General features: G+C 42.2%; 1 protein-coding gene across 3 annotated transcripts in view; it reads right to left on the reverse strand.

Moving 5' to 3' along the window:
• The window catches only part of garre1 (granule associated Rac and RHOG effector 1), a 30100-nt gene extending 10953 nt beyond the window's left edge, over window positions 1–19147 (reverse strand). Inside the window, exons 1-2 of one of the 3 annotated variants that reach the window (XM_069690370.1) lie at window positions 19083–19147; window positions 6161–7588 (exon numbers count right to left, since the gene is read on the reverse strand). In XM_069690370.1, the coding sequence (XP_069546471.1) occupies window positions 6161–6664 (504 nt within the window). In that variant the 5' untranslated portion in view covers window positions 6665–7588; window positions 19083–19147. Of the gene's footprint in view, window positions 1–6160; window positions 7589–16550; window positions 16717–18507; window positions 18863–19082 lie in introns of those variants that run through there. The other 2 variants (XM_069690373.1, XM_069690371.1) reach the window with 2 other exon arrangements.
• Between the last annotated feature and the right edge of the window lie 1744 nt (window positions 19148–20891).

Genomic DNA, 20891 nt, shown 5'->3' on the forward strand with positions numbered 1-20891 from the left:
ATGAAGGAAATGTGCCGTTAATGCGCACACTGTTTTGAGAAACATTTCACACGCATCGTTCCACATCTAACGAGTTGCATGTCCACGAGTGTGCTCGTTTGCTGAGAGAACAGTTCAGGCTTCGAGGCTGTTTGTTGTCCAATTAGCAAAAGAAGAGAAACAGGACACCACAGGGTTCGCCTTGGTCACAGGGTTTTCTTTTTCATGTTCCTGCTGAAAATATCTCGGGACAGGCTGAACTGGGAAGACAGAAATATGCTGCTGCTTTCTGACGGCAGACAGGAACAACAGGACGTAACGGGACACTTCATGGAAACCAAAACTGAACTGAGTAAAAGACTGAAAGTATAAAATCTCCACTTGTTGGAGGTATTCAACTAGAAAACAGGACATGGTGGCTGATTCACCGTCTGTGGAGCACCGGAGCCTTGACTTGGGAATTTTGCTGCCTCATTCATTGTTTTGTTATTCTGCCGATAGGTCATCATTTCTACTAGACATTAGCCAGCAAAAGCATCAAACTAACTGATGCTGGGGCGTCCAAAGAATCATACCAAATACTATAATCATAACATGCCCAGTCTGATTGAGGCAGGATCTCTGCTGACTCTGTTTTATGTGAAACTCTTTCCTGTTCACTCTTAAAAGGCAAAGTTCCCAAAACAATAAAAAAATAAAAATAAAAAAATAAATAAAAAGTGGATCCTATTATTCCCAATATTCCAACAAATACCTTTAATTTCTTGATTAAAAATGCATTTTAAACAGCATGTTGGTTTAGACTGAGGACTGTTTTAATTACTGTATGTACCTAGATTTACACAATTAAGTATCATGACATTAAAAATAATGGACTTATCACACCTTTATTTTCATGTAGCTCAGTATATCCACTGTGTTTTGAGTGTGTGAGTTCGTGTGTGCGAGTTCGTGTGTGCATTGTAAAGAAAGTGACAGCTGGAAAAGGGAGTGGCAAACAAAGACTGTACATTGGCTATGTCCAACGAAATGGTACAAGGAAACATGCATGAATCGGTTCGCTCAGTGGATCAATAAAAGCTATACAGCAGTGAGCTAAAGGGAGAACTATGAGGTTGTTTTTTTCCTCACAACGACACCCAATCTGAGAGCCTATCCCAAAACCTAAAAGGACACAGGACTGATACCATGTGTCTTTGCTTGGTTTTGTGTGTCTTTCTATACGTGGCTGAAAGGAATACACAAGGGGAAAAAAATTATACAGCGAGTATAATGCAAAGTGCAAGTATAAAAAAATAAATTTAAAAAAAAGACACAAGAGCCCTCTCAGTGATTCTTAGTATTGTGCCGTCTAGTTATGGGTGATAAGTTCAAAATACCACGTGATTTTCTTCTAATCAATACCTTATTATGCCACTAAGATAACAAAGCGTTTGTGTTGGACTGGAAAGAAACAAGCTCTAAGAGTCTTGAGCTTCCCCCTCGAGGCTCCGTGCAGCTGCATACAGGCACAGCACTGCTTTGGGTTTCAGATCCAGGCTGTACAAGATGAGAAATGCCTGCTCCTGCTGTCAACGTTCAGCAACTAATCACAACTCAATTAGTCAGCGGAGATTTAGTGTCTGTGCAAATCAGGAAAGTAACGTAACAGAAGAGGCTGATAATGAGGCTTCGGACTGATGTCACCGTACGCAGCGTATCCTAACGACAATAATAACATGAGCGCAAGCTCACAACGAGATCAAAAACTACCCGTAACTGTTACAAAGGCTACAATAACCAAACGAAGAAAAACATGAGGACATGGCTACAGCACGAGATAATGGATACCACATGTGATTGGCCGTGCAGTATCCCACACAGTCATGGAAAATATGAGAAATGAAGAGCGCAGCGGAGCCAAGCCGATGCTGGCCCCTCTCACAACCAAACAAGGCCACTCGTGAATCAATCATCAACATCTATACTTGTATTTTCTGAGAACACCTGCACTATCAGAGCACCACATCTAGGAGAGTCGTGTTGCTGAGATCTTCTGGAGGAAAGGGAGTGTGAGGCTGTTATAATAACCAGATGGCCGCATGGAGGAGTTGCAGCGCTGTCTGATCTGTTAAAAAAACTAAACAGAAAAACAAGCAGCCTACCTTGGTTGGTTACTGTCAAGTTTTGTCTTCTTTTGACTCCCTTGCTCTTATTTTTCATTCCTTTTTCTGGGTCGCCCCTTTAAAACAGTCCTCTCATGGAAACAGGAAGGTCACGGTTGTCTTGGACTCTTGTGTTTCTTAGAACTGCTCACTTACATATGCAGAGTACTCTTCAAACTAAAACCGATTTACTGCGTCTCCTTTTCTGGATATAATCTCATGAGCTTAAATAAGTGTAAGAACTTGAGAAATTAAATCTCTTTGTTCGGTTACAATGACGTTATTCTTTAGCCAGTATAATAATCAGGCTAAAACCAACATGAAAGGAGTTTTCTTGGAACAAAAGTTGTGTTTACATGTATTCATTCTTATCGAAGGACACTATTTTGATTTCTAAAACATTTTTAACACAGACAGTTTTTTGTATCTTAATTCCTGCATTGTTTACATTCATGTTTGCTGGCTTGCGTTCTTCTTCATGAGCTTTTACAGCCACTTTGCTGCATTTCTTTGGATGCTACTTAAATCAACTGTAGATGGTCACATCATAAAAATCAGTGTGCATGTAACAAACAGAGCAAGGACCATCCTTTTGGTCAAAAAGTCCACTGGGCTTCTCCAAACCTTTTATCTGTTTTGGTCTGAACTGGAAACAGAACGACGCCCAGAAATGTTTTTACACCAACAACCGGCTATACTATTTAATTACAAAATCAACTATCACATTTCAATTTGGCCTGACTTTAACAAACATTTAATCCAGCTCATGAAATACTATATGTTGCATGCCGCCCATGTCTGTTGTTTTCTGTCTTACAGTTTTTTCCTCGAATCCTCACATTTTCCACAATGCATAAGTCAAAACAACCAATGGAAATCACTCCCACATTTAATACAGCATGTATTTCACTGCAATTAGATCAAGCCTACATGTCAAGGACCGTATATCATCAAGAAAACCAGCAACTGTATCAAAAACAACATGGCAGGAATGTCTTCAGCAGCTGAAGACGAAGGTGTTTTTCCAGTGTTTCCAGTGAGCACTGGTGGGGGGGAGACAAAGCATATCCAGTTGTCTGACTGCAGCAGGAGGAAGGTCTCTGCTTGTGGGGACTTCTCTGTCTGCCTCTGCGGTTTTGAGGTTTTGACTTATAAGCTCGGCAAACGGCCTCTGAACAAACCGTGACATTTTCATGCATATTTGGCAGAGGAGTTGCTCTGAGCAGCCAGAGAGCCGTGCTCTGTTTTGGAAGTGGTTTGTATTGTAGACTGCACTGGCCTGAACTTTTGGGGCTCTTGGTATAAAAAAGCAAAGAAAAAAAAAAAAGAAAAAAGGGAGGGGGCAAAAGAAAGAAAGAGGAGACGGGGACGTGAGCCAGGGGAAGAAAGAGGGGGCGGGGGGCGCTTCACATACCACAACTCCCCAAACTCAGAAATGCATTTGGTTCTTTTTTGAAGACCTCATAATACATTCAGCTGCCAAACAACATTCTTCGATTCACGCAGGCAAAAGAAAATCCCCTTCACAGTCACAAACACATCACATCCTCAGAGACAGACTGAATTAGCTGCAATTATTGCAAGCTAGGTCCAAACACGTTTAATCTGTATGACCACAGGGTTTTGTCCTACCAAAATAAAACATGGGAGATAGCAGCGCCGGCATTTATTCCAAAAACAATGCACTACTTGAGTGAACACAAACCAAGGCCATAGAGGACTCGTCACAAAACCTTACAGACATGCAGTCCACTTCCAGCTGACAGTCCTCAACTTTGGTAAACACTGCCATACAACTGTAATAAAGACATTTTATTTTAAAGAATTAAAAGTACCGTCTCACTGGGCCATTTCCATCCACATCCATTTTGTCTGTTGTCACATTAAAGCTTCACTCTTTCAGCAAATATTACTGTGTACATGACATGTTTTTTCATAGCGGTTAATAGAATTAACACACTGGAATAAGGCAATTGTAAATTTAAAAGTATTACCATCTTCCCCTCTATGCTTTAACAAATGTACCCTTTATGCCCGGGGCCAGACAGCAAGTGAGTGCCAAGCCGTGCGGTCTAAATTTTCACAGACTTGGGCTTCCTCTAATATTCATCTGTGCATATCCGAGACCACAGAGAGTCAGATTTACTGACTGCGGTGCAAAAGGTTTCCTGTTTTGGGATCAGCCACATCCACTGAGGTTCTGCAGTCCCTCCAGTGTGTTGGCCGCTGCCATGTACCCACTCCCTGCTACATGATAAAGGATTATCATGCAGCAGGGAGTCGGTACATGATCGCCATAATTTTGCTTTATATTGTCGTGTTTTGGCTGTACGGAGACGTTTATGGTACACTGCTACATTTTTGTGCCAGAGAAGTGGAAAGGATGAACATTTGATGATTAAAGTTCTTTGCCTTGGTGCAGCCAATATTTGTATGTAATTTATAAAAATATCTTCATACAAACCACACACACCTTAGGAGTTGGGTAAATGGTGTCCTGTAGTCTTCTGTATATTATTCAGTGAGAGAGGAGTGTCAGCCTGGAAATGTTGTAGATCTTGTGTGTTTAGGTCTGGATGGACCCGAAGTTTGGATTTTTGGACTTTTCATTACCGCCAACAAGGAAGTTGTCTTCGATGCTGTTTGTTTGTCACCAAGATTACGGGAAACCTACCGACCTGACCGTCATGAATACTGGTGTAAGGGTGTAGCATGTACCAAGGATTTTTTTTTGATTTCCTTAACCTTGCGAGATAGGGCTTTTAGCATACTATATGCCATACAGGCAGATAGCCTCACAGGTTGTTCCACAGGCTCATAACTGTGCATTAAATGGAGGATAAATATGTAGACGGTCATTATATGGAGTTCGTTGTGAAGGCTATTTATGCGTGTTGAACAGAAGACAGTAAAGATACTAAATGTTGATGATCGTCAACTAGTACAGCAGTACAATTAAAGCAAACATGACAACTGGATTTCCTATAAATAAATAAATATCATAACTGAAAATTTCCATAATTATCAATTCATAATACTTTTCAAAAGCACAAACACCTGTTACACCTCTTCGGTTTCGAATCACTGTGCTCAGATCTTTTGCAGGCGCCCATTTCAGACTGATGTTGTGAACTGAATCTGTGTTTGAGGTCTGACTGTGTCAAGACGAGTTATCCAACCTGCCTTCACGAACCTCCTTATCTCGGTTTAAAGGGGCCTGACATAGCTTTTGCTTTATTACAGAAGGGTGAGCAGGGGTTTCTATGGCAACCGTAGGATTTCTGCACTGTTATTACTTTTAATGGCTTCCAGTTCTCTCAGCCTATAGTTTGCAATCATGTTAATGTTCACATGATGCAGGTCTCGTGTGAACAACAACAACAACCCCAGCTAGACCTACCTAATATATATAGTGCTAGGAAATCAAACACTGAATCTGGTGTGGCTCAAGACAAATGGACAAAAAACAACAGTGCAAAGAAAAGTCAGACATCCGAGAAGAATTTCAAACACAGCTGAGCCTTTTGTTGTTTTGTGCATCAGTCAAATCTTTCATTTAACTCGCATGAGAAAGACCTTCGGCACAATATTTCACATTTTGCACATCAGCAAATTCAGTGCAGCAGAACGATGGTGTGGTATTCAGTGACAAAATATGACGTCTCTTCTCACATCTTCTGTGTTTTTCACACCTCACCCTCAGATCTTGACACCAGTTTAACACTGGGCGTGAGAATCATGTTTGAGCCAGGAAACACTGATTCATGGAGCCAGCCATCTGACAGAGAGCAGCTAAGCATCTTATCACCCCCTCTAGAAGACGAGTCATGAGTAAATGAATATGATAAAGTATGCGGTGCTTAACTACAGCTGCTCAGAGTAGATTTGGACACAGCAGAAAAGAGCAAAGAGTAGATTTGGATGTCACTATTTGTTTGTGGCAGACGTGAGTAATTTTATCGTCAACACAATCTGACATATTGTGTAATTAAGCGAGTGGATAAAGTGAGATTATGCGTGACTGCGTGAGCGCTCACCTCAACATCCTGCAGGCTGAAGTCGTTCTGGTCTTTAAAGTTGGCGGCACCAGCGCTCAGCTCCATCAGCATCTTGGCGATCTCAGGCTTTATTGCTGCAGTCAGCCTGCTGGCCGCCTCCATGACGTGTTCCTGCACGTCCTTCAGTTGCATAGCTGCTTTGGAATAGTGAGAGTTCCTGAACACACTGCTGAACAGGTCTGTGAGGAAGGCGCTGGCCCGGCAGAACACGTTGAGGGCATCCAAATATTTGGAGATGCCTTGCTGGATGTCGGCAACAGCGGTGGTGGCGCCAGAAGGAGGTGGGTGGCAGCTGCCAGGCATGCCCACCCCGCTGCCCATCGGCGAAGAGGCCGAGCAAGAGGAGGCCAGGGAGGCGCTCAGGGTCCGGCTCAGCTCAGGCATCTGGTACTGCTGGTGCTGTTGCACTTTCTGCTTGGACCCGCCGAGCAAAAAGCGACGCTTGTAGTCCATTTTACTTTCCTGCGCACTACAACAATACATAGGTGGTGCAACAGCACCGGAAGCTCCTGTTTGTAGTTTGTTTTCCCGCACAGTCTTCTTTTCCTTTTTACAAAAACACCAAATCCAACGGACCTGAAAGTGTTCAAGTTAAGTGAAAAGACAGCTCAAGGATTCCACCTGCCAGAGGCTCATCTCAGTGTGCCTTGACGAGAGGCGGCGGAAAAGTGGGTGAGGCCAAAGGGTGATCAAAAACTGGCAGGCTGAGTAAAATGCTCACATGCAGCCCGGCTGCAGATACGTAATACCCAGCGTAAAAAACAACAAAGACACACCCCCAGATTCTCTGTTTCCAGCCTCAAACCAAATGATCATAATAGAGGAGTCAAAGAATTACAGCCAAGTTTTAAAGTGCATTAACTCTTTCAGAATGGGGAAAAAAATCCTTCTTCATACAGTATGTAGAGTATATACACGTATGTATGTACATATATAAACTTATACCAGCCTGCACTAGTAAAAGTAGAAAATCCTTTTAAAAGCTGAAAGCAAAAATGAATCCAGGGGCAAATAGCACACTTGTCAACAGCACAGAGGGCAAATGACAATTAAAAAAAAAAAAAAAAAAAAAAGCAAGAAAATGCTGGAATCAGAGGATGCAGCTTCGGTTTTTCTCCTGCAGTGGCAGGCAGAGGAGCAGTGGGAGGCGAAGGGCAGACAGATCCAGTCCGTCTCAAATCCTCTTCCCGAAGCAGGACTCGGCAGGCAGAGAGCAAGCGGCCAGCTGATAGCTCTGTCTGCCTGTCTGAAGTCTCCGGCAGCTTCCTGGTTTCTCTCCGGTCTGCTGGCTGAGGTAGATATTACTCACCGCGGAAACAAGTGTGCTTCCAGATCGCGCTGCTTTCTGCGGATGCAGATTAGAGCGGCAAAAGCACAAATGTATCTGTAAGGCCTCTAGGTCATTTCCTAAGGGAGGAAAGGGCAGAGACACAGAAGAGAGGGTTAACGCCATGTCACAGAGGAAGGATGAGCTCTGTTTCAGCTGTTTTACTGTCACGCCCCAAAATAAACTGGACTGCTGTTTGTAACTTAAAACATGTCCAACACATTTGCAGGCAATTTTTGAAGTTTTAATGACAACCTGAATGTCATGTAGACTGAAAGGAATTTAAACAGTCAAATAATATGACCTTAAAAAGTAGTACCAAAGTATTAAAAACTTCATTAGTTCGTCATTAAAGTAAAAGCAGTAGTGACTGTGACATAAATTCATAATCATTAGTTTACACCAACATCTGATAATATACATTGTGTATTCAATAATAGTAAATATTGAACATTATTTCAACATGCTGGAGCTTCACATTTATGTGTAGTCACATAGTGCTACCGCAGGGTCTGACCATTGGGCCGAAATGTCAGTGTCTTTTCTTACGGCTGATCTGTGTCATAACCTTTATCATAATCCACTTCTTGTACGGTAAATGTTACACCTGTTTTACAAATATAGTTTCAGGAGCCTCAAACACACAGGTCCCCTTTAACTTGTCTTGCTAGAGAAGTCTATTCTGCGCCTTTGTTTGTTTTACTTTAAAACCCTCAGTGAAACCACTCTTAATATGAATATAAATCTTATTTCACACCATAAATTAATTTACAGAACGTTGTAGTTCACTCTGTGCTACGTGGTTCGGTTTCCCTCCAAAAACAAAAAGCTGTCCAACAACATTTAAAGTAGAATTTGTCAAGAATAAAAAGAATAAACATTTTTGAGTGACTGATTATTAACATTGACTTTATTTTATTGCATATCAAAATTACACTTGTCATAATCTATTCTGAAACATGTAATCAAGCACATGAACTGCATGATAGGAATGAACGCGGTAAGCCACAAATCACACAATCACCTGTTTTAGTTCTGTTCAGCTGCAGTAACTTCCATGCAAAGATATTATCAAACCACAGCTATAAACTGTTGTAGCGACACAGAAAAACTGTTATTTTCCTGCTCTGGTTGGAGGAGAAGGATTTCAGCTGCGATTCTCTAATATTTTATAACAGTTTAATACGGAGCTGCGGTTTGAAGTGGTACATTTCTAGACGATTACTAACACCATACCTCACAGAGAGCGTCTCTGTAAAGAATATCTGTCCGTGTCTGGTTTAGCAGAATACAGCTGCGTAGAAGAATTCCTGCAAGAAGCCATTGTTGGAGGACACTGTGGGGTTTGTTGAGCTACACATAGTAGGAGTCAACAGTCCTCTCATTCTGAGAGACTTCTCCTTCTCCTTTTGGCCTTTTCGCTTGAATAGGAATATAACATTTTACAGTGTCGAGATCAAAGGGGATTTGGCCTCACATCTCTTTCCACAAGTAATCCAACAACCAAAGATTAGCTCGTTACGGTCGGCACATTACAGAAAGTCCCATGTAAGATTAAACACAAGTAATGACATTTCTGACAATGGAAAAAATACTAAACCTAATCTGCAATCATCTCAAATGAAATGTGCAAACTCTGCTAAAAATAGAACAATCAGTCAGCGGCGCTGACATGAAATGACAATAAAAACGACCTTAGATCAGTGCCAGAAACTAATGTGTTTTCCTTTTGCATCCACCTAAATAAATACAAGTGTATAGGGACATTTTTGGATGGGACACTGGAGTCAATATTGTGCTTTCCACACCTGTTCTTTTGCTAAGTCGAGCCCTAGTTGGCACTGGAGTTGATACAGACACACTCCTGATGATATTAGAGTCGATGGGACAGCAAACATCAGCCCGCCAGACTCGTCTCGCTATCATTGTGTAACATTTAGTTATCTCGTCGCACCATGCTGAAAGCTGCTGTCTTTTGGGATGAGTCGGGAAAAGCAACTTGTGGAAAAAAAAAAAAAAATACAATCCCCAACTGGATAACACCATCCAGCATGTTGTCACTGCAGGCTAAGCAGCTGTGTTGGAGCCCTTCATGCGTAGTAGCTTCCATTACAAATCTCCGCCAACATTCTCCTGACCTTCAAACCTCACTTCCTTTCACAAACAGAGGAGAACGCCCAGAAAGAAAAAGACAGCCCTCCCTTATCTGTCCTGGGCCGACGGGTTAAGGGACAGAGCCGAGGGAAACTACTGACCTCCTCGTGAAGGCACAACGGAGACGTGCTTCCCATTTTTTAACTCTACATTTACAGGGAAGTTGTTCATATCATATTTCACATTATATTTTAAAACGTTCCTCTGAGAGCTCCCAATACACACACACACACACACACACACACACACACACACACACACACACACACACACACACACACACACACACACACACACACACACACACACACACACACACACACACACACACACACACACACACACAGGGTTTTAGTTTGCTGTAGGCTCTGAACATCACTTATTCTGACTGTTACCCACCTTTCCTTTGGCCAGTTGTCTACCATCACCTCTCAGCCTTTTGGCTCATAATTATCTTAATTATAGAGTCATCTATTTTTTTCCCCCCCCAATAATATGAAATGTCTAAAACATTTCAAAAATGTTTTGTTTGTCCAAAAACTCAGAAGGACTTTGTTTATTGTGTTAGGGGACAAAGAACAGCAGGAAATCCTCTCATTTTAAAACTAAGATTGGAGATCGGTACTGTTTCACTGGAAATGAAAAAAATGGCGATTAATCGATCATTATTTCAAAAAAGGCAATTAATTAACCAAGCGTTTCAGCTCTGATTGTGAATTGAAAAAAAAGAAAAAGCTTTTCAGCACGGTTCACAAAAAAAACACCATTAGCCAACAAACTGGGCAGATAAAATACAAAAAGACGTACCATCAAGGAGGAAAAAAGTTTTCCTGTAAGAAGCATCTGCAGAAGGAACAGCAGATAGAAATGTTTACTCTTTTTTTTATTATTATTATTATTATTAGTATAGTATAGTATAGTATATATAGTATTATTTATTTGGCATTCTTGCCAGTGCAGTGTTTACAGGTAGTTAAATGACCTGCAGTAAAGGCCATGCAACATATGCTCTAACCACGAACAGAAATGTCTACCTGATAGTCCCGGGCAATCGAGGGCAGCTCACTAGTGGAACAGTGCAGACTTCTAAATCCCAGGGATTACAGGCACAGCTAGAACCTACCAGGTGTCCCACAATGCCTGCTGGTTGACATAGTTAATAGGATATTAGCTTCTGCAAGGTGAACAGGAAACCTGAGCTTACATAGCCTGAGGCTCACCACTCTAGTTCTCACACTTTTATACTGTTGAACTAAATGATAGGTGGAGAACAGATATACAGTATGCACATCAAATCGTTTGGGGAAGAAAAAAAAAGGCCAAACCGGTCAGTGAGGCCACCGCAGGAAACAAAAGTCACTCTATCGTCAGATACGAAGTGAAGTGGGCGACCTGGTCACACCTGGAAATAATTCAAACTAACTGTGGAAAGCAGTGAGACGGGACGAGAGACGCTAACAGAAGGTGGATTTTAAGCCCAAAAGTCTGATATAAACTTCAAGAAAAGGTTCTATTTGATAAAACTTGTTTCTCCCCACTTTGCCAGTAATTACAAGAACCCCGTCCGCTGTAGTTTCCTCCTTGGAGACTGTTGCAGCTGTAAAACGGTGGATAGATTAAATAAAAGGCATCACGACCACAGCGAAAAGACTTGCTTCACTTTAAGAGTTTGATCCATTAACTCTAATAACATTTAGAAACGTCTAGAAGAGCCACAGGATTGAATTATTTTATCCCAATTCAAGATAGCATATAGCGGTAAAGCAGAAGTTAGCTTACTTAGCCGCTCTTTTGTACAAGCCTGTCCACAGAGTGTGCACAGTCTGCATTTATTCGGCCAGCATGGGAATTTCTCATTCGACAACAGATGTAAAACGCGGTACACTGTGAAATACAGAGCGATGTATCAGGCAGTGACAAGGCTTAATCAGGATTGTGTGAACTTGTTTGAAAGAGCTTGAATGTCACAGATGTTCATTTATATGTAAAAGCCCGATGGCGTTAAGGTTACTTAACAGTGGTGATGCAGCATTACAGTTGAATATCCATTAATGCACTGATAGTTAAAACATGCCATATCACATGGACAGCAAATATGAAAACATTATACCAAGAAGATCTGTATCTGCTGTAATGTCTGATATTAATATGTAGTGTGTAGCTTTAAGTAGTTCTGTGAATTCTCCCTTTTCTAAAAATGAATACCTTGTCTTTGTTACAAGCGGTTTCATGGCTGTAAACAGTAAAAGATCAAATTAAGTGCGGCGAGTCATGTTCCTTTCGGTCTTAACAACAACACCCGGGGTTTGTTTTTTTGGGGAGAAAACTATGCACTACTTGCTTTGGTACATGTTTGTTCTTGGCAAATACAATTTGTCTCCGTAACACTATTAGAGAGCATTAGTGGTCTACATTTCCTTCCTGGCCACAAACCTCGTAAACAGAGGTTATTCTACGACAAGCAGACACAGCATCAATAATAATGAGGCCTGTTGGCTTCTCGTTGGAGCTCTGTTGGCTGCCAGCCTCCTCTTTCGGGGCACACTATGTTAGAGATTGCACCCAAACAAACACATGTGATGGGAGCGTCCCTCCGGATGCGCTGGAGCTGGGCCAGCCCACTTTAATGTCCTTCCTCCAGCAGGGGCAGCTCGGGGCTAATGTTAGCTCCACTTCCCTGCTCACCGTGCACGTCAGCTGCTCGGCTTCAACAGGAAGGGGGTTTAGGTTTCCTGGAGCAAGCTCCCTGTCGCCAGTCACAAAAGCGTCAAGCCAAGTATGCCACTGGGTAGGAGTATGTAATATACCTTTGTGTGCTGTTGTAGCAGCAACAAAATGCTGGCAAGTTTTCAATAACAAGACAACATATACCTTCACCCCGTTAGCCTGCGCTGCATTCATGCTGTGACACCAAACCTGTGATACACATGGTTCCCTTTCTACTACTGACCACTGTGCACTGAAAGCATCTATCTGCCCTTTGTTTCATCCACTTTCTCCCACAGATTTGATCAAATCGACCAGTCAACCCTGCGGTCACAGGCCCACTTATGTAAACTCCAGGATACTATCGTTCATGGTACCGGCAGAAGTTACTTTTGGATCCGCAGCCTTATCTGTGTGACTGTCACATCACAGCGAGGTGGCTTAATGGCTGTGGATGGGGCAGCTGTTACCCATGCTGACAGCTCCTTATCCATCTGCCACTGTGAGGCAAACACAAGCCCTCTGATGCTCGACCACAGGCCCGACATTAGCCCTCTCATGAAGTCTATTTCGGCCTTCATGGGCAAAACAGCCGCCCAACAGTCCACACTGCACTGTTTTTAGACACTCCAAAAGGTTCAGCGCGAAGTTAAAAAAAAAAAAAATGCTCTCCTCTACATCTGTTGCCAATGAAGCAAAGGAATGTATTTCCCCAGAACCGTCTCGATGCGAGTTCAGACGAGCGCAACCAACCAGGTCAGAAAGACATCGCCACAAAATATCACAGAACTCTGTGGAGCACTTGTATAAAAATGTACTAATTGAAAAGCAAAGTTCGGGCTCTGTATTTGGCAGGAGAAGCTTCACTGAGGACATTCCCCGGAGCAGATAAGTCTCAGAAGTCTGAGAATCAGCAGACAGGTCGAGGAGGTCAGTCCAAATGACAGGACAAGTGCCGTGAGCAACTGTGTGACAGGAGCTGAGCCAGGCTCCTCTCGCCCGCAGAACACAAGGAGAGTATTGTGGCAGCGCTGGTCTCCTCATACCAGCGCGCAGAAAAAACACACACTTGCACATGCAGCTGCATGACTTTGTGAGAGGAGGAGGAAAATGAAAGGCCTTGGCTATGATTTAATATTAACGGCAAGAATAGATTTTCTATCATCGACACGGTGTTTCTTCTGGAGTTATTTTGTAGGCGGCTGCAGGTTTTCGGTGCTTGTAGGCAACGTTTGTGTTCGTTCCAACAACTAACCCTGTCTCGATCCCATTTTGTGTTCTCAGGGTTTGGAACTAAAAGTGAATATTTGTTGATTCTCAAGTGAGCAGAAAAAGCTGTTTCGATACATTTTTCTGTGAAATCGCAGCCAATTCTGTGACAGACTGTGTTTTTATGTCAGATTCTGTACTTTCTAAAGCAGTAGTGAAACTGTCCTGCTGCTGAAGCAAACCTCCGTTGAGTAAGCTTGTACAAAACCTGCTACTCGTGTCACTCGAAGGCTGACGCAGTCTATGAACTGGCTGGATAATATAAGGCTAACCTGTGCTGTCATAACACACATTGTAAGTAGCTTATGGCTCCAATAAAAATAGCAGACAGGCCACTCTAACAAAGGACATACTTGAGGGCCCCACAGGTCTGTGTCGCATATGCAAACACCCATTTCAACATATTCCTTTGCCTTAATCAAATCATAACACATTCCAACACCCGGACATAAAAAAAAAAAAATCTATCAACTGGCTAATTAAGTCTGACCGGGGGCATCGCGATGACAGCTAACACGAACATATGAATACCAATCGGTTGAAAAAAAAAAAAAAAAAAAAAAAAAAAGTCCCATCTGATTTGATCTAATCTGAGCCTTTGCACAACGTGTAAATACCTTTCAACAGTAAGCAAACAGAAAAAGCTGAGATATCCTCTCCAAATAACATCGTACAATAGAGTGTGTTTACTGTGCTCCACCGCTGGGTTTCAACAAGTGAGAGCAGTGATGAAAGACGCTTGACGTCAGGTCTGTTTATGAAAGGCCGGTGGCAACCTGTGGGGATGAAAGCGCCTCCCTCGGCCTATATTCAGCGAGCTGTGCACTGAGGCTGCAGGTTGTGTTGCATGCCAGCCACCGGAGAGCTGTATTTTTAGCCAGGACAACCGTAAGAATTTATTCTGCCTCTTTAGATACAATAAGACGAGATATGGAGGGAATCCAGGCCTGGGTCACACAAACAGCTAATGAAAATCTGAATAAGTGTGGAAGAAATACCATTGTCTTCAAGGAAGTATGAGGGCAGAAAAATGGCAACTCTGCTGGTGGCTTACAAAGAGCACAACGCATCGACAGGCATGACGCAGGATGTGGGCTGAAGAACCATACTTTTAATCTGGAGCCTGACCGATACTGGATTTTTGTCAAACGTGGTTATCAAACACCGGACACTTTTGACAAAGATGTGTAACGGCGGCGGGATATTTTACAGTTTACTGTCCACATTGTCATCAGTGCACTGAAGTGGCAAATTTCTGTATTTAATAATTATAAACACTTTTTTTTTTTTTAAACAATAATAGAACAACAAATTCTAATTAACTCATAGCATTTTTCCTGCATTATACTGTGTTAAAGAAAGTTTTGATCTCGGCCAATTTATGATACTGACATTTCTGTGAAAGGTCGATGTCAGCTGATAAAATCAGCTGACCTAAATCTGGGTCAGGCTCTATTTTAAAATAATGGACATTGGTTTGAGCCACTGCTGAAACGGTCCTAAAAAAAACATGCAGTATGGTTTCTTTATTAGCGCCACTGTTTTTTTCTTTTGGTGGCTGAGCTGGACTTCTGACCAGCTCATTGAAAAGAACACGCAAAAACATTTTCTGCAGGGATTAATAAAGATAAGAATCACATTACATGAGAGTTTCCTGGTAGCCTTGAGTCTTATTTTTTTATCGTGTCTGGTTCCTGAGCCGTCATGCACTTCACTGGGAACATTTAACTGAGGGGCAAATAGCTGACCACAAACTAAGACTAAACTGGTTTCCCAGGAGACAGGGGGGAGATTTCCCATGCCACAAGCCTCTCGCCCTCATCAGTGTCAACCTGCTACCGGCTCCACTATGTGGACAGGCATCCTTTCCACTTCTGCCTAAAAAAAAAAACAGCCCATTTAATTGAGGTGTGCAAAATAAGTGGTTCTAGCAAAGCAGCAGATGAAAGAGCAACGGACCAGATGTAGAGCTGAAACATCCCCTGGTAAGAGCAGAAGCGTCCCGCTGCACACCAGTGCAAATACTGTTGTTAGTTTTGTGCAGTGAAAAGAAAATCCTGTCACACAATACAAACTAAAAACACACAAGCCTGCTGCATCTCTCCGACACGTGGGTCAACAAAATATGTCGTAGGTACGGCTTCGCAATTCTGGATAGAATGAAAATCACAATTTAGAAAATCTAAAATCTAAATTTAGAATAGAGTTCACGATTTGTTTTCCTAATATAAATGTTTATTACTTTCATTTTCAATACAACAACAAAATATGATAGTGCCTGATAAAGGATTTAAGATGTTATCGTGAAATATTAATAATCATAATAAATCATAAATATTTGGTTTAATCAAGGAAACTTTGTACATTTCAGATCAATCTCATCAATATAATGTTGAGTCTAATAAAACACATGGACTCACAATTTTCAAACATTACAGACTTCAAATAATGTATCATCATTGAGGAACCTGAGAAGATTTCAACAGACCGCTTGATTAAAGTACATTTTTTTTAGTAACAGTTCAAAGTCCTGCCATGAAAAACTAATGTGACGCCAAAAAGTGTCACAGCAAGGTAATTCCTGCTGATTTAAGTTTAACCAAACCAACCATAACTAGCCAAGAATATATCTATAAAGAAGTGTTTGTGAAGAGTACAAACTGAGGATAACATCTTGATTGATTCCTGTAACACCTGTTGTTCCTGTGATACTATCGTGAGCACGACGGCTTTAGGATAAAACGGCTCGTGGCCACAGAGCAAAAGGACCAAATTCAAAAACACGAAATAAGCTCAATTAATCTATACGGTGTCAGGGAAGTGAAGAAAATGAAAATCAACAGAAAAAAAAAATGTGGCAAACCTAATAATAACACGGGGTCCCTCCAGCGGAGACTCCTCTGTAACACTCACCTGAATAATCTGAAACTGTGCAGCAGCAGAAACACCAGAAAGCTCCTCTGTTTAAGAAAATATCGTTCAGCTGTGTGAAGTGCCTGCACTCCACCCGAGGCGAGCGCAAACAGTAATCTTGTGACTGTACGTCGACTTCCTCACACATGCATCCGGATTCAATGTTAGACTAAAGAAAAAAAAGAAAAAAAAGTGTCACATGTTGACAAAAACTGACAAGAGGGAAAAGGAAAGACAAACAACAGGAGCCTCAGAGAGAAAGGCTTCAACCGGAGAGGAGTTCTTCAGAGCAAAGCACGTGTTTCCATAGTGACACAGCTGTGGCAGATGTCAGCACACCGGTTTGGGGTCGTTTTAACAAGTTGTACAAGCCGGTAAAAGTCAACCAAAGGACAGAACAAATGCCTACCTTCATGTAAAAACTGGTACAGGTGCCCCTTCAACATCATTTAAATCCAAACAGTCCTGAATCTGAAGACAACTTTCTATATGACGATCCAAATTTTAAAGTCGTAGCTTTTCACAGCCATTCCTCAATGTGTTTCACAACATTTCGCTTTGTAAAACAAAGAAAATCAAATCCAACTTGTTAACGGGGCGAGTAACAAAATCTGATGTACTCGTTCACTATATAAATTAGTTATTACGTAATCAATTGATCGCAATTATTTAAGCTGACCGTTATCATTGGAATAATCTCCATTCATCAGATTAAACCAACAGAAATGGCATATTTCCACACCCGTTTACACAATTTGAGGTATCTGCCGCTCTCTTAATGACGTAATCTCGTCGTGCCCCCTTCTTCTGCTGGGATTTAAAAGTATTTATGCATTTAAAAGTTTGGATTTAGATACAAAGATAAACGCCATAGCCCACAAATGTCTCTTCTTTTATAAATTGTACGAGTATTATCAAACTACAATTGAATCATTAATCGTAATTATTTGATTGAAAGTTATTCGTCATATAAAACGTCATGATTCATAACAAGCACTTTCACTATTAAAACACGAGTCATATAATTGACTGTCAGACTACCATCAGGTATGAAGAATATTTCCTTCAGACAACCAATGCACCACTAATCACTGACGGTGTCCCGTGCGGTCAGATATCCTTCTGCTACTTTGATTTATTTTTTTTTTTTTTACATCCCGGGAACCAAAACAAGAAGGCAGACAACCTGGCGAGAGAGAGAAGTGGGGCAACGTTATTTATTCATGCACCTCCACATATCTGCTCCCGCGGTGCACGAGTCAAAACATGCAATCTGTGGAAAACACCCAGCACGGCTGCTCACCGACCTGTTCATGCAGCGACTAAACAAACGAACTAGTTTGGTTCGTTTTGCGCTCACCGACCGAAAATGTTTATTTTTAAAGCGGATCACTATTTGGCAGGAAGGTGTAACAGAATCCCCCGCAAGCGCAGTTCGCCGGTTTCATCGAAACTCTGCGGGACGACGCGGCCCGAGTCGCGGGAACACTATGTCGCAGCTGTTCAGACGGCCTTTTAACGCCCTTAAACGCAGAGTCGCCGGAAAGGCTTCAGCGGCGTCAGTGTTTCAGTACGCACCGCGCCGGAGAAGCGAGCGACTACACCGGGGGGGGGGGGACCTCCGGGGACGGCGGGGACCCGGTGGGGACCCGTGTCCTCGGTCCGCTGCGTCCCCCGTCTCTTGAGCCGGACTCTCGCTGAGCTTCGGGCTCGACCACCGATCATAAAACTCCTGTCGGACCATAAACCCCCCGAGCGGCTGTAAATCACGTCTTTTGTCTCACGTTAACCTCCATCCCGGGGGTTGTTGTTTTTTCCCGGTGCTTACCGACACATAACTTCAAACCGAGACCGCCCAGGTCCGTTATCGGACAGGCAGTCCGGACCGGGTCGCTGCTGACGCTGAAGCTCATTAACTCCGCGTATTATTATTATTATTATTATTATTATTATTTACCTCCGCAGCCAAACGATGTCAAGACACGGGTCACAGCTGAAGCATCGGCCACCGGTCCGGTCCGAGCCGGCGGTAATGACAGCAGAAACAGCCGACAGGCGGCAGCGGCTCCTCCTCCTCCACCAGCCCGGGAGGACGCGCCTCATCAGCACACATCAAATCGGGTTTGTGTACTTATACATGATTAATGAGTGACACAAATGGTGCCGCACGCTTTCTGCAGCCTACCTGGAAGAATTTGTCCAGAGTGGCTAAAAGGGTTGTAAGACAATTGTAAAAAATAAATAAATAAATTAAAAAAAAGCTGCGTCCGATAATGGACACATCTGCACCTAGCAGGCGAGCTACATGGCTAACGTTAGCTACCCAGCTAGCTCTCTGCGACACGATCACAAGCGCTGGTTGATGTAGCGGCCCGGCGGCGGCCCGGTGGCGGCCCGGCGGCGGCCCGGTGGCGACCCGGCGGCGGGCCGACAACAACCGGGGCAGCGGGGACCCGAGACCGGGCTGAAGAGCGTTCAGGAGAACGCAGGAGAAACGCGAGAACACGTTAAGTTAATGAAAGCATCGCTCACCAGCTCCAGGCATCCACCCTCCTGACAGAGAAGTCCGTCTGTGTGACCGCCGGGAAGACAGACCGCGGCAATAAGAGCGGGCACTTCCGGTCGGGATTTCACAATAAAAGTGTCACAGAGAAAACGTCGCATGAATAACGTATTTTAGTAAAAAAAAAAAAAAACGCTGGTCTAAACCAAAAAGTTTATAAACAAACTGTACCGGCTGGGATTCAAACCCTGGTTTTAAACAGCCAAAAGTTTTGTGTCCATTTTAATTTATTATTAAATTTAATGAATCAATTACCACCTACTACACTGCCATACAAAAATAAAAGACAAGCAGTGGCATTAAAATGAATTTTAGTGAGCTGTAATATGGATGGGATTAATCATCGTGAATGAATTGTGTTAGAATTTATTCAGAGGACAAATACAGTATTTTTACAGTCATTTTTTGATGTGCTTAAGTTTGGAAGCAGTTTGTAGCCTATCACAAGAAATGAGGACAGTATCACAAAAGCAGTATACATAGGTGCTCAAGTGATCAGTCAGAATCTACTCGAGTTTAATTGTCATGCTGGCAATGTGTCAGCCTGGGTTAATTCAAACTTTTCCCTCTTTAAAAACTTTTCTCAGATAAATTAGTCCGTCGACGTGCCTACATAGGAATTTCCTTTTTTTTTGTTTTTATATTTTTACTCATTAGACCATTTGTTGTTGTTCTTATTCAGATTTACTACTCAGTCTGCGGCTAAAGAAAGAATTCAAGCTACAGACTGAGGTTTTCTCGCCCTCTAATGTTTGATAAAGAATATTACATCCTGTATTTAATGCTTAAAAAAATAAATAATTTTTTTTTTTTTTTTAAAAACAGCCACTTGGGGGCGTCGAGGTTCAAATAATTGTTCACACCAGTTGACGTAACTACAGTTGTTCTTTAATGATGCAATCTGCCTGGTACCAGTTTAGACGGAGACCAGAACACACAGTCTACACTTCATGTGATAATGATAATAGATGAAGAGACTTATACAACTTGCTCTGACTATCAGATAAGTTTGATTCATCAGTATGTGCCTCTGCATAAATTCCACAGTATGAATCACTATGTTTTGTCTGTTTTCACTGCTCAGCTTTTTGTCTGTAATGTATAAAAAAAAAAAGTATATAGGGTATATCTATTGTGCATCGTTGTTGTTACCTTTTAACAAATACTAACCATTTATTGTCAACGGCAATTAGGGGAGGAGGGTACTAAATATCTTCAGTTTGAACATAGAAATAGAAGGAGATGTGTGGATGTCAATTTTCTGTTCCTTAAATCATAAAGACAAAAATAAATTCTAAAATTAAAAAAAAAAATTGTTGGACAGGAGCCTTTAGCATGTATATTATTTGGACCTCAATTCCCTCATTTGGTTGTGCAGAATGACAGTGTAATGTATTTTTAAATGAAAAGCATCGCTTTAGTTTGGACTTCTTTTATAACTAGTTTGAAAATTAAGTCATTATTCTTTGAATAAGCCTAAATGCTTTTCAATAATTTTACAATAAAACCTAACACCACAAAGTGTAAGTCCACCTAACAACTTAAGTAAAGCTCCTGCAATGACTGCAGCAGCCGAATGAACATTGGTCACCCTGCCAGATGATTTGAGCAGCACATTGAAGTCCATGCCCCTGTGTTGCTGCACTGGTGACTCTTCCCACCAACATCAACCCTGCAGGACAGTGTGGAGGTGTGACATGCACATGCCCTGGATATGGTGAGTCTCCAGTAGGAGGGGCAACTTTGGCTCTGGACTGGGCGTCCTTCAAAATGCTCTT

Source organism: Brachyistius frenatus, unplaced genomic scaffold (genome assembly GCF_029030835.1).
Source record: "Brachyistius frenatus isolate BFR_SWC_R1_liver_20210118 unplaced genomic scaffold, ASM2903083v1 Contig_9, whole genome shotgun sequence".
NCBI lineage: Eukaryota > Metazoa > Chordata > Actinopteri > Embiotocidae > Brachyistius > Brachyistius frenatus.